The 13,918-nt window shown below is 58.0% G+C and overlaps 2 protein-coding genes across 5 annotated transcripts in view; one reads left to right on the forward strand and one right to left on the reverse strand.

The window, feature by feature from the left end:
• Positions 1-3,487, forward strand: part of YEATS2 (YEATS domain containing 2) — a 92,066-nt gene extending 88,579 nt beyond the window's left edge. For all 4 annotated transcript variants that reach the window (XM_075556112.1, XM_075556111.1, XM_075556114.1 and 1 more), the window contains 3 exons: positions 93-167; positions 844-917; positions 2,300-3,487. In XM_075556112.1, coding sequence (XP_075412227.1) covers positions 93-167; positions 844-917; positions 2,300-2,408 — 258 coding nt within the window. In that variant the 3' untranslated portion in view covers positions 2,409-3,487. The remainder of the gene's footprint in view (positions 1-92; positions 168-843; positions 918-2,299) is intronic.
• Positions 3,488-5,300: 1,813 nt separating this feature from the next.
• Positions 5,301-13,392, reverse strand: MAP6D1 (MAP6 domain containing 1). Its single transcript, XM_075555611.1, has 3 exons — positions 13,004-13,392; positions 6,898-7,015; positions 5,301-6,484 (listed from the first exon to the last, which is right to left on the reverse strand). The coding sequence occupies exons 1-3, from the start codon at positions 13,390-13,392 to the stop codon at positions 6,404-6,406; spliced, it is 588 nt and encodes a 195-aa protein (XP_075411726.1). The 3' UTR covers positions 5,301-6,403.
• Positions 13,393-13,918: the final 526 nt, after the last annotated feature.

A 13,918-nucleotide genomic window follows, 5' to 3' on the forward strand; every position in this document is an offset into this window, starting at 1 on the left:
CCCTCTTCCCAGCAGGCATTGCTGTGGGCCCGGAGGGTGTCGGTTCGTCCGGAGAGTGAAGTGAGGACTGAGGAGGCCGCTTGCTTTTGCAGATCGGGATCACCCTGCAGCCTGTGCTGCTGCACAGGAGCGTGTGTGCGTCTGTGGTGGAGGACATGATCGTCAAGGTGGGTGGGCGTCGCTGCCAGCTCGCTCTAAGGGAGGGGCAGGGCCGACGGGGCCTCTTTTCAGATGTCTCCTCTGAGACGTAGTTCTTGCTTCCTCCCACTCCTTCCCCTGGGTATTGAAGCATCTACACAAGTTGTGTGCCACACCTTAAAGCAGCAGTTCTCAACCTGTGGGTCAAGACCCCTTTGGGGAGGATGTCGAATGACCCTTTCATAGGGTTCACCTGATTCATAACAGTAGCAAGATGACAGTGATGAAATAGTAGTGAAAATAATGTTATGGTTGGGGGGGTCACCACAACATGAGGCACTGTATTAAAGGGTCATGGCATTAGGAAGGTTGAGAACTACTGCCTTAAAGCTATCACCTCGTGCCAGGGCAGGTGCTTCAAAACGGGGGCAGTGTTCGTTGCTTCAGGGAGGTGGCAAGAGCAGAGCCTCCTCTGTCTGTCATCCCCATGTGTCCCAGCCAGCCAGAGCCCCCACGGCCGCCCTGCCCCAGCTCTGAGCTCCTTTCCTGAGGACCCTCCAGCTGGGGGCATGCCGCAGGGCCACCCTGGCTGCTCCCAGGGCCGCGGCAAGCCAACCCAGCCTCTTCACACCTTTGTCCCTCCTGAAGGGTTTCTGATGGGGGTAGCGGGCACCGGCCTTGGGACGACCGCATCTTCTGTTGCAGGCCACGGAGCAGCTGGTGAGCGACATCCTGAGGCAGGCGCTGGCCATCGGATACCAGACAGCGTCGCACAACAGGTCAGTGGGGCCGGGCTTAGGTGGCTTTCCCCAAAGCCCTGGTGTCTGCTGAGAGGTTGGATGCTTGCATCAAGCCACTGCCCATTCCAGAGCGATTCTCAGGGCCACACAGACTCGGGGGATTCTCGGCTGTGCCTGCAGCCGGTGTCTTCCACATCGCTGCTCTGGAGACGCCCGCAGCTGCCTGCTCGGACAAAGGCCAGCTGTTTGCAGGACAGCTCACGACAGTGCCCGCACCGTGTCAGGCAGGGGCCTGGCACCGCTGTCCGGCCCCACTGCACTCTGCTAATGGGAAGTCGCCCCTTTACCTCTCTGACAAGATCCTGTCCTGCACAGGTTTTACTATGTTACCTAATGTACTTCTCATGATTACTATCATTAGTGTTCACGCTGCCTTTTTAGAAACTAGGAAACTGAGCTGTGGAAGGTAATTTTACCTGGTTCTCCAGCAAATCGCCAGTAGAACCTGGATTCAGACCCAGCTCTCCTTGGCTCTCAAGCCCACAGCTCCTACCTGTCATTGTTCAGGCCACAGAACTTTGAAGAATGAGAACCCCAAACCTGCCAAGCCTGTAGCTCTTTATGGGAGTAGAATGTGCCGTCTTCCACAGAGGGGCCGGTGGTTTTGAATCACCAACCTTGCGGTTAGCAGCCCAGTGCTGACCACTGAGCTCCTGGGAGGAATGGTGGGTAAGCGTTTCCCCACATCCTGGCATCCCACTCTGAGAAGGAAGGGCTATCGTGGATTTCTAAAGTGGTCTCAAGTGCCTGACGACATGAGCAGGCCTCAGTCCGATGAACATTAGGCTGGACGGGAATAAAGATGTAGACTGAATGGAGGAGGTCTTTCTGGAATTTTACCTCCTGTCCTGCTTGCAGTCTGGGAGCGTGCTGCCTGCCTCCCGGGCCCTGCTCACCCGCGGCCCTCTGGGGAGTGGTGGCCAGAATGCGTCGATGGGCACATGTGGCCAATGCATGGCTGAGCAGAGCCACCTCCTGCCTCCCCGTCAGGACATGTGGCCCTAGAGTTGTGTGGTGCTTTGACTCGGCTTTCCGTCTGCTATGTCTGAATTACAAATAGGGCTCCGTTCCTCTGTCCACTTACTTCTGTTCTCGGTCCTTGGAGTCTTCCTTACTGGAGGCATCTCTTTGACCTTATCATGCTGAGTGGGCAGTGGGCACTGAGCCCGGGGCAGGTCTGGCTGTGACTGTGAGCAGGCTGTTGAAGAGGAACACAGTGGGGGTGGGGGACATGCTTGGCCGCCCCACCCCTTCCTAAGGGACCCCGTTCCCCATTGTCTTCTTCAGTAGGGCCAGGTAAGGGACGCCTTGGGTGCTGTGGTGAAATTGCTAGACGCACCTGATCCCCCCTTTCCCGTCAGGGTTCCCCGAGAGATCACCGTGAGCGACATCCACCAGGCCCTGTGCAGCAGCCCTTCCCTGGACTTCCTTACCAACAAGCACATGGGGGTGCTGAACGAGGACCAGTGAGCCAGGTGCCGCCGGGGTGGGGTGGGGTGGGGGGAGGTGGGGTGGGCGGGGACACGGCGAGCCTGTCTCGCTGCCTCCTGCCACCAGAGCGCGCCTCCCCGGGCCTCCCTTGAGGCCTGACGTTTGCTTCCTGGTGTGGAGTGCAGCTTGTGCTGTCTGTAACACGCCCCCAGCCCCCAAGGGCCCTCCAGGACAGACTGGTGACAGGACGCCCCCAGCCCCCAGGGCCCTCCAGGACAGACTGGTGACAGGAGCGCCCCAGGCTGCAGGCTGGGGCTACAGGTCACCTCCACAGCAACCCGGGCACCTGGGCCACGTTGATCCTGGCCAGCCTGCACCTTGGCCCATGGAGTGGCCGAGAGGAGAGTTGCCACCCACGGAACGGGCTCACGGGGCCCACTGAAGGGACTGCAAGCTGAGCCGGGGCTAACTGCCGAGACCCCGAGCAGGCTAGGAGAGCAGGAGGCTGGGTTGGTGCTGGTAGCAGACACTGGCCAGGTGGCAGCTCTGCTGGGGGTCCTTCATGCCACGTGGGCTCGGCGCCCTGGTGTCCATCAAGGGATGTTTCATAAGAAGAAAAGTTTCAAAGAAACGCCTGTGAGTGCCTTAGAGGTAGAGGGCTGACTGCCCAGGCCCGACACGGGGCGTGGGCGCTCCTGCCCTGCCAACACATCTGACGAGAATCAGGCCGGGTGCGCACCTGTTCCGCTGTTGAGATGAGAGCCGAGTGATGTGCTCGTGTGGCCTGGTTCAGGCTTCCACGAGGCTGAGGGCTGCGTGTGCAGAGGGTGGGGTTCAGCAGGATGTGAGGGTTTAGGATGTAAAGACCCGGACAGTCTGTCTGCGCCGGCTAGTGTGGCCTCCCAGCCAGCAAGTGCACCCTAGACGGGCTGAGAGGACGGGAGACTGGAATCCCCCTGCAGGCGGACTCCTGTATTGCAGCTTTGACGACCACAACCACGTCCTTAAGTATCCAGTCATTTAACAGCTCCGGTGTGTGTTTAATGTTTCCATTGTGCTGTATCATAACGTGTAACATAACTGTGTAACCAAATGTCTACAATAAACCTTTTAATACATGTGTTGGGCTTTTCTGAGTTTGAGGCACTGTGCTGAAGTTCTTGGATTGGGAAACAGACAAAATCTAAAATCAAAACGTGGAAGGCACGGTGCCAACCCTGGAAAGAAGGGTTTCTGACAGCATGAGGTTCCTGTCTCCTGCCCCCAGGCAGAAAGGAGACGGTCCTTCCACCAACCAGGACCCATACTACTGGGTCATCTGCTGAGGCAGATGGCCTGTGCTGTGACCCACCGTTCATTTCTGTTGCAAGTCCTTGTGTTGGACCATCACGTGTCTTAAAGGATAAACATGATGAAGATGGCAGAAAGATTTCCACAGTGACCACTCTTATCAAGCCTCGGCATGAGCTAAGGGAAAAGCAGGATTCCTGCAGGATTTCCTCCAGGACTATTTCTTTGAGGTCAGACTTCATATAGGTGCAAGCTTGAGTTGTCTGAAGACGGACGCTGGGCAGGCCAGGAGCCCCAGAGCAGGCCCCAAGTGGCTGTGTCCCTTCCCTCCAGAACCTGGAGCCCAGATGCCCGCCTCCTAGGGTGGTTGGGGCTCACAGGGTCCAGCTTTCTCAAAAGCTCCCGTTTGGGGCTTGTGCTGACGCCCTGGCCTTCTGCACCACAGCAGAGGTGGGACTGAGCACCTGGACGCACCGCAGGAAGGACCTTGGTGCACCAGGCTCCTGGGTGGCTACTGGTCACTCATCCTGTCCTGTACAGGGGTGGCCTCTTTGGTGAGTGCTTGAGAATTAATGCCTGAAAATACTCGCTGTGATTGTGCATACAGGCTCATGTTGAACATCTGGCTGATGGTAACTAGCGGCTCGGAATAGCTTGGGTTTGGTTTTTTTAATTTTAATTATGAAATTAATACAAAAATGTTTGTTGTATATAAACTTGCAGCAAGTATCTAACTAAAACCCAATCCACTGCTGTCATTTCAATTCTGACTAGCACAGGAGAGACCTGAGCTTGACCCACTGCAGTGCCCTGTCCTCCCACTGAGCCACCTATGAGTTAGCAAATGAGAGTGGACCTGCAGCCCCCTTTCCCGGCATAGTTAGCTACGACCGGACTGCATTTCTGTCAGCTTTCAGGATAGCGCAGTGTGGACTGGGCCCAGTGAGACTCTGTCTCTGCTGAGGAGGGTGTTGTGACCCAAACCCACTGCCACGGTGGTAGAATTGCTGCCCCGTGGATTCCGGGACTACAGAGAGGGGCTGGAAAAGCCCATCTTCCCTCCCACAGAGCACTGGTGGTTTGGGACTGCCAAGGAGTAATCCAAGGAAAACCGTGGGTGAGTGAGGAGTGGGTGAGAGAGCCGGTCTTGTTCAGAACCCCATGTGTGCCCCTTACAGGAGCCAGGCCACCTTGTGCAGTGCTGTTTTCTAGCATCAACACTAACAGGGAGGGGACAGGAAGGCAGGTAGGACCAATGGCAAAGGCCTGAGGGGCTCTCCAGACAGGGCTGGTGGGGAAGCGCTCTGAGCTGTGCGGCCTGACACAGGCGGGCTAGGACTACAGATGGAGCTGGGGCAGGGTGGCTGTGTGCTTACGCAGTAAACAACACTGGTGCTTTAATGGAAACTCCCTGTGCCAGGCACTGCACCAGAGAGCCGCACACACCACTCAGCAGGACCGTGCAGCCTGCTTGCTGGAGAGAAGGCATGGCTTAGACCCAAGACGAGCTTTTGCCCCTGGGTGCTGGAGGGGGGCAGGGAGAGGTCAGCATGAGAGGGGTTCTGGTGGGTTCAGAAACACCACCGATCACACCAGTGTAGACTAGACCCAGGGGCCCCAGGGACCGCGGCAGTGACCATAGCACTGCAGAGTCCTTAAGGAGAGACGAGCGAGTCTGCTCTCATGTGGATGGTTCATTTGAAGAATCGGGACAGGAGACGGCACGTTTCTGGCATTTTAGTAAAATCGGAGCTATGCGGTTCATCTTCATTTCCCACACGAGGCCCAGCATCGCATCTTCTAAAAAACACTCAACATGCAAATCAGCAGAGTCTGAATAATAAGAGTCCGTTGTGGGTTGTGTTTTCCCTGGGAAAGGGTCCTCTCTGCTGGAGGGAGGGCGGCGTCAAGTCCAGAAGCTGTCGAGCTGGCCCTCCTGCCTAGAGTGCAGGGTCTAGCTGAAGCCCCTCCGTGGTCTCCCGCAGCGAGTGAGCGGGCTTGTGGTCTGGAGAAGGGTAAGGACCCAAGGGACCTGCCCACAGAGAGCCCAGTCCTTCCCTGGGGCCAACGCAGCCCCTGCGGCCTGGCTGCATGGAGGACGGAAGGTGGAACGTCCGACAGCTGAGCTCCTGTCTCTGGCAGGGTGGGCAGGGGGTGCTGTAGGGTTGGTTTAAGTGACATGTTAAGGTCTTTATGGGACTGGGGCAGGTGCCACCTCTTCCCCAAAGCTCCCAGTCTTGGCCTGTGTAGTACTTCTAGCATGGCTGCATTAGGGTTGGGGGGGTCAGCCCAGTGTGGGGTGCAGTAGTTAAGACACTGGTCCCAAGACGTGCTCTGTGCAGACTTGATCTCTCGGCCTAGAGAAGGGCTGTGTGGAATGGGACCACCATCCCCACCCCCGTCAGCACCATGAGACACACAGGTGATGCCCTGAGCTGGTTCTTCTCTGGAGGGCATCCCCTGAGGTTGCCTAGGTTACAGTGCTACGCATGCATGGGGGGCAGGGGGTAGAGGTGGCAACAGAAGTGCCTGGGGCTATAGCTGCTGCCCTCCCGGAGCAGGCGGTTTTCCGCAGGCCAAAGGTCACCGCTGGGGAGGGCTTCCAGCACCGAGGACTCCGTGGATCCTCCAGGGAGAGCAGAGGGGCTGCGGCAGGGTGACCTGCCGGCAGGAGTCTATAAGTGGCCCCTAGGCCTCAGCCAAGCCAGGCCGCTGCCCCTCTCCAAGCGCTGCCAGTGGGTCGGTCACACGTTGAGAATCCGAGGAGCTGGGGCCTGGAAGATGGCCGAGGGGTTGGGGGTGTACTTTGTGCTCACCTCTGGGACCTGAAAGAGGACACTGGTCAGCCAGCCCTCCTGCCAGTGCCGGGGTGCGGGGAGCCAGGGGCCCTCCTCCCAGGCTCGAGTGCTCTCCGGCGAACGAGCTGAGTTGGCATGGGGGCGGGTGCCCCCAGTGGGTAGGGTGGCAAAGGGACCTTCCATTCTTGGGTAGGAGGCCCAAGCTGCACTAGTCGCCCCTCCTTCCCTTGTCTTGTACCTGAACCTCTCCCCCAGGCCCCTCCCGTGAGGTCACCAACGTCGGGTGGTGATTTAGAGGGTAGGGCCAGGCCCGCACTGAGAAGGCTCTTGGTTTTCTGTCACGGCTGTCCCCTGGCCACCCCACCGCAGTGCACTATCCACAGGGGATTCTAAGTCCCTAAGCTGGCGGCGGCCTCTGCTCCCTCCTCATCCCAGCTGACCTGGAAGCCGGCCCCAAGGCCATTGTCCCAGCCAGAGCTGTGGGTGGTGATGACCGTGGCTGGCTTCGCCTTGGAGGCTCTTGAGGGCTTCACTCCGGTCCAGGCCTGGAATTCCTGTCTGAGACACAGCGACAGCCTCAGCCTTGCCCAGGGTGGGCTACCCTGCCCCCACTTCCCACCCCACCCCTCAGGAACCACTGCTGTGCACGGTGCTTCCGGGCAGCCAGGTGCAGGCTGACCTGCCCTGCACTTCTGCTCTGCCCCACAAGGGACCAGCAGCTCCGCAGCAGTTTGGCTGATGTGTCACCTGACCTCAGCAGCCCATGGAAGCAGGAGCAGACCTGGCTGACCCCCATGTAGCACTTGGGAGGTGGGAGCAGCACCGGGGTGCGCAAGCCTCCCAAGACAACGCCACACAGTGACCAGCCCAGCCGAGGATGCGTATCTGGTAACCATGGTTACTAGTAACCAGGAGGGAAAGACTGCCCCTATTCAGTTTGATTTTGTTTCTTTAAACAGACAGAAGCAGTGTCATTTCCTTAATACCTCCTGCAAAGAGAATGAATTGTAATGGTCATGTTCTTTAAAACGTAAAAGATCCTATACCTTGCGCATGGTCCTGGCGTAGTGGTAATGAGTTGGACTGCAATCCGTAGGTCAGCAGTTCCAACCCACTGGCCACTCCTTGGGAGAAAGACGGGGCTTTCTACTCCTATGAACAGTTACAGTCTCAGAAACTCAAAGGTCACTTCTACCCTGTCCTGTCAGGTCGCGAGGAGTCAGCATGGGTCCGCTGGCAGGGAATTTGGTTTTTAAACTGAGGGATTATAGGTTGAACTACTAACCACTTGGCTGGGTGTTCAAGTCAACCATCTACTCCAAGGGGGAGAGACGGGGCTTTCTCTCCCATCTCCCCTCCTGTGGGGTCACTATGCGTCAGAATCGTCTCGATGGCAGTGGGTTTATGCCTGTGGCAGAAAGGGGGTTGGGGTGGAGAGGTGGGGGGAAGGATGTGTGTGTAGACAGTTGAGGCTGTGAGGTTGAGTCGTGTGTCTCCCCCCCCCCCCCCTAGAAGAAAGGGCTGGTGATCTCCCGGGGAACAGCCCAAACCCATTGCCATCCAGTGGGCTGCAGCTCAGAGCAGCCTTCCAAGGGCTGCACAGCAGATGGTGGGCCGGGACCACCGGCCCCACCCACCAGAGCAACCACGGGGAACCAGAGCCTGCTCTCAGAGGGAAGGCAGAACCCGCCAGCCCCAGAGCTTCATCTCGTCTCCTCTCGTGGGGAAGGGTCCGCTGGCTGGGGCTGCACCTACCAAGGACCCTAGAGCTGCCTTCACTGCATCCCCACCCGCAAGGCTGCCTCCCTCTGGAGCACTGCCAGGCTGGCTGGGAGGGGAGCTGAGCAGGGGATTTTTGCTTCTGAGGCTGGGAGGTTCCAAAGACCAGCTGTCCAAGCCATCTGCTGCTCTGTCCCTCCTGGGGAAGCAGATCCTCCTGTGAACACTGTCCTTCTGTCCCCGGACTGCTTCTCGGGCTTTTGAGAAGGCTGCAGAGTGGAAGCTCAGCCGTGGCTTCAAGGGGACAGGAGCTGGAGCCCCCAGAAGCCAGACTGGTGCTGGGGGCCCCGCCAGAGCACGCTGCGGCACACAAACAGAAAGCAAAATGGGCCAGCAGGGCCTGGTGACTGCCCGGGAGAGAGGGGAGGGCATGCCAAAGGAAAGAGCCCCACTGAGGTCCAAGGAGACTCGTTAGGAACATGAGTGGGAGCCCTGGTGCTGTAGTAGTTGTGCTTTAGCCTGCTAGCCACAGGGTCAGCAGTTTGAAACTACCAGCCACTCCAGGGGAGAACGATGAGGCTTTCTCCTCCTATAAGTTAGGCTCTTGGCAACAAAGCCCACATGGAAAAAGCACACCAGCCTGTGTGACCATGAGGTGTCGAAGGGATCAGGCAACAAAGAACAAAAAAAATCATATTGTGAATGAGGGGAAGTGAGGAGTGGGGACCCAAAGCAAGTGGACATCCCTTACAGAAAGGTCATGGAGAGGAGATGAGCCAGTCAGGGTGCAGTGTAGCAATGATGAAACATACAACTTTCCTCTAGTTCCTAAATGTTTCCTCACCCCCACTGTCATGATCCCAATTCTACCTTACAAACCTGGCTAGACCAGAGGATGTACACTGGTACAGATAGGAACTGGGAGCACAGGGAATCCAGGACAGATGATCCCTTCAGCACCAGTCATGTGAGTGGTGATACTGGGAGAGTGGAGGGAAGGTGGGGTGGAAAGGGGGAACTGATTATAGGGATTACATGTGACCTCCCTAGAAAAGTATGTGAAAGGAGACATTGGGCAGTGTAAGATATCACAAGATAATTTATAAATTATCAACATTCATGAGGAAGGGGAGGGAGGAAGAAAAATGAGCTGATACCAAGCGCTCAAGTAGAAAGATGTTTTGAGAATGATGAGGGCAACAAATGTACAAATGTGCCTGACACAATGGGTGGATATATGGATTGTGATAAGAGCCATATGAGCCAATAAAAACAAAAAGTTACACTATTGGAACCCAGAGACAGTTCCACCCTGACCTACAGGGTCCCCACGATTCCGAATCGACTGGTGGTGAGTTTGTTGTGTTTTGTTTCATTTTTATCAGCAGGAGTTGGAATCGATTCATTGGCAGTGGGTTTAATGACTGGCCTCTTTTGCATGTGGAGGGAGGGGCATCTGAAGCTACAGTGAAGGGTGGCCTGGGACACTGAGGGGTCTGGATTCAGCCCAAAGTGGCTTCAAATTCCTTCGTTTTTCTAAGCCTGTTTTCTTTGCTACTAGTGATCATATGCACCCCATGAGCAGGAGCTGTGGGGGTGGGTGCTCAGAAAGTAGGGGGTCAAGTATGGTGACCCACCCAGGAAGGAAGGAGAGAGACATGGCTGGCGGGGGGGACCTGGAAGTGGATGGGTTTGGCTGACCAGCCCTGAGAGCGGAGTGCAGGGGGGAGGGAGGCTCTGGGTGTCTGTGGCTGAAGGAACCCCAGGCTGGACAGGCAGGGGAGTCAAGAAGGTGGGACCGCCAGGGTGGGAAGAGGATGAGGCCCCAGGGACTCTGGGCAGCTGGTCAGGGAATCCTGGGTCACAAGTGGCCATGCACTAACCCTGATGTCTTGGGGTTCTCTGGGTCTATTTCTCTCTTGAGTTTCTCAGTTTGCGTAGGTAATGTGTGCCTTATGAGAAGGCAGGTGGAACCGGTTGCCCATGCCAAGCAGAAGAGCTGGGAGGTGGTGGGTCCGAGGTCGGGGCAGTGTGCTGGGGGAGCCAGCGGGGCCAGGCAGCCAGGCTCTTAGGCCTGCTGTACCACTGCAGACCTGATCAAAACCCAGGGACCCATCCCGGTGTCCCCACCTCCTGTCTGCCCAGCCATCCCTTCCCTCCACAGCAGGCGGCACAGAGCCTGAGGTTGGTGACTGAAAGGAGCGGAGGTGGCGGCGATGGCTTGTTGGAGGGTGACATCGAGTCGGTTCCAACCCAGGGACCCTTTGTGCCATACACAGACACACTGCCCAGCCCTGCCTCAGTCACTGTGCCTGAGCCCATTGTGGTAGCCACGGTGTCAGTCCATCTGGTCACCGGTCCCAAGCATGGGAGACACAGTCCCAGCATCCTGGGTTCTCAGGAACTGCGTCCACAACAGACCGGATCTGGCTCCCCACGATACAGCCAGTATTCGTCACCGACACGTCACAAATCCCTTCTGAGTCCATGGTCCATACGAGACAACAGAAAACCCCACGGCTAGAGCCAGGCCCACTTTGGCCCTCAGAGTGACAGCCTTGCTCTGGTGACGCTGCAAAGTGGTCTGCAGCACATCTGCCCTGAGAATGGGGACAAGACTCAAAATTCACTGCTACTGAGTCTGCGCCCACTCAGCGACCCTCTAGGACAGGGTCATAGAAGTAGAACTGCCGCTGTGGGTTTCTGGGAGGCTTAATGCCGGGGGCTAGATGGCTTTATTCGCGCTAACCAGGGTGACAAAGGACTTAGGAGTTGGCATGAGGACCCTTCTCGCCAAAGGAGGGTGCGACATTGACGAAAAGCCACCCTGTGCTCGGCCAGTTTCCGCCTTCCACCTTGAGAGTCGGCCCCTCACATGCACGGCATGAGCCAGGGAATCCCTCTTAAGTGTGCGGCCAGCTGCTTCCAGAGCGGCTGGTCTCCAGCCCCACGCTGGTTCAGGGAAGCCCTGTCTTCCAGGGCAAGCCTCCTAAGAGCGCAGCCTGGCCCCCAGGGGCCTTGCTCTGAGCCACCAGCTGCCGCGGGTCACCTCAACGGTCTGCAGCGTGGGCACGGGCAGAGGGCACTCTGGTGGAGAGGAGCGTCATGCTCAGGAGAGTGGAAAGTCTAATTATTCTCCCTCTGAGCAGCTGCTGGTTTTGAACTGCTGACCAATGGTTAGCAACCCAGTGTGTATCTACGACGCCAACAGGCCTGCTCTAGTGCGGGGCCAGTGATAACCAACCCCACGGGGTTCTTAGGCCACAGGGAGGCGGTGCATGGACATTGTCCACGCACAGTGGATAGCGGTCATTATCAGAAAGCCCTTCTACCCTGGTCTGACGTTCTCTCCCTGCAAACCCTAGAACTCAAACCCTCCTCCCCTGGCCGCCACTCCTGGGCCAGACCCCCAAACCGCAGGCCACCCCCAGTCCTGTTGCCCAGGGGCTGCGAGCCTCCACCTTCCCACGTGCTTGTCAGTGAGCACACAGCCACCCCGCCACCACCTCCCATCAAAGTTCTTAAACAGTGCAGGCCAATCAAGCAAGAACGCGTGTAGAGAGGCGGGGTGTTCCAGAGGTCCTGAGAATGGTACTGTTCTGTGCGTACATCAGTCAGAGCCAGCCTCCTGTCCACTTTAAGAGGGGTGGATTGTACGGTATGGAAATTACATCTCAACATCGCTGATTTTTCAACACCGGAAAAGTTGGGAGGAAGGAGAGAAGGGTCATACCAACTGTCCCTTTGCACAGAGAAGTGATCCCCAAACATGACGACCCGATGAAAAATGAGGATTCTCGTCACTGGGTTTCTCTCCCCTTCTTTTAATTTGTTTGTTTGTGTGTGTGTGTGTGTGTGTGTTTTAATAGTATCTACCTATTACAGATACATGTGCATGGTTTACCTTTAAGCAAACCTTTGGAAACTATGTAGTGGCCTCTACCCTGGTAGCTCCACTCTTGCCCTGTCCCCCCTGCGAGGCGAGCGTTTTCTCACCGCCTGTTCGGAGGTGCTCTGAGTCTCTAGGAGCAGGTCTGTGTCTGCTTGTGTCCCCTTTGAAAGCAGCCGCAGCAGCGCCTGGCACCTGCTGTTCACACCTCTGCCCTAGGATTCCGGTATCTCACCCTGGGGGGTCAGGTGGCTGTAATTATCCAGACCCCACATCCGCAGGGCCCCGAGATGGGGTCCACGCTCCACTGAGCTCCTCCAGGGTGCTGCAGGGAACATTCCTAGAAGGCAACGGACTGGATCCAAGGAACTGCGGTGTTTTTAATGCCTCCAGCTAACACCCCAACGATCCCGCAGGTAACCCCAAAGCCATGGCTGCCCCTTAGGGTGGCCCTGTTAGGATGGCACTGCGCTGCCCGTAGGGTTCGCAAGGCCTTGGCTAAGGGAAGCGGGGCGCCACATTCTCCCCCAAGAGGCTGGAGCTTAACCCTGTCGGTGCTGCAGCTGTGTCCTCGGTTCCCTAGGAGGAGGTAAACTGCCCACACATGGGCTAAAGCAGCGACACATCTAGGAATTGTCATGGCATCCATCCACAATAGGTAGCGATGGGGTGGGGAATCCGCACAGTAAGAATCATGTAACACTATCCAAGTGCATAGACACTCAACTGCACGTGAAGGAGACGAGTGCCAGCTTATGGTTGGGGCTAAAGGGGTTTATTTTCTCATTTCCCATTTTTTCCGTAGTGAATATGCATTACTTTTGTAGCAAGAGGGCCCCCTCCTCCTCCTCCTCCTCTCTAACTACCCACCAGCGCCCTCTGGGCTGTTTCCCCCGACGAAGTGGTCTGGATGTGATGCGCCCACCCGCCTCCAATACCTGTACGACGTGGTCACTGCTGCAGCCGCGTCAGCATCCTCGGTGGGCAGCACGTAGACCCCCCGGGCGCCGGGCGGGGGCAGCCGGTGGTCCCTGCGCCGGCCAGCCCCCGCCCCGCGCCCCTGCGGCGCGTCCCTGGGCCCCGCGGGCGCCGTCCGCACGCCGAAGTCCCGCTGGTACTGAGTGAGCGGCTCGTCCCGGCCGGGCTCCCGGGCGCCGGCGGGGGCCGGACCCCTGCGCGCGGCGGCCCCGCCCGGCGGCGGCGGCGGCTCCTCGCTCTCGAGCTCCGAGTAGCTGTGCAAGGTCAGCGGCACCGCCACGTCGGAGCGGTCCAGCTGGTTCCAGCGCCGCGCCAAGCAGCAGAGGCGGCTGATGCAGGGCCACGCCATGCCGCCCCGCGCCCGCCGCTCGCCCGCGCGCCCCGCCGGCGCCCCGCCCCGCGCGCCGCAGCGCCGCCCCGGCCCCGCGTGGGAGCCGGAGCCGGAGCCGGGAGGCGGGCGCGGGCGGCACCTGTGCGCCCTGCCGGAGTCATCTCGAAGGGTCGAACGGGAGGGATGGCTCATGCTCTTACCCCAAGTTTCCTAAATGTCAGTCGACAACTGGAGCCTGGCTTCGCAAAGACCCAGGGCGGGCTAGTGACACCTCTCCGCCTAATGCTCCTGGGGCGTCCCCGTGCCCCCGGCAAGGTCTGAAACAACCCGCCTTGCATGCCTCTGCGATGCTGGCGGCATCAGCCCTCGGACTCCCCAGCCCTTAATTTGGAAAACCTTTTCATTTACAAAGCTGCCTCGAGCCTACCCCTATGCCGCCCGAGTTCCCTGTTGTTTTACTGTGGGTCCAAAAGGGGGGTAACCGTCTCAATTGTCACCGCTTCCTTCAGGACAGTGTCTCACAATCCCTTGGCCACCCTCTGAA

Source organism: Tenrec ecaudatus, chromosome 8 (assembly GCF_050624435.1).
Source record: "Tenrec ecaudatus isolate mTenEca1 chromosome 8, mTenEca1.hap1, whole genome shotgun sequence".
In the NCBI taxonomy this organism is placed as follows: domain Eukaryota; kingdom Metazoa; phylum Chordata; class Mammalia; order Afrosoricida; family Tenrecidae; genus Tenrec; species Tenrec ecaudatus.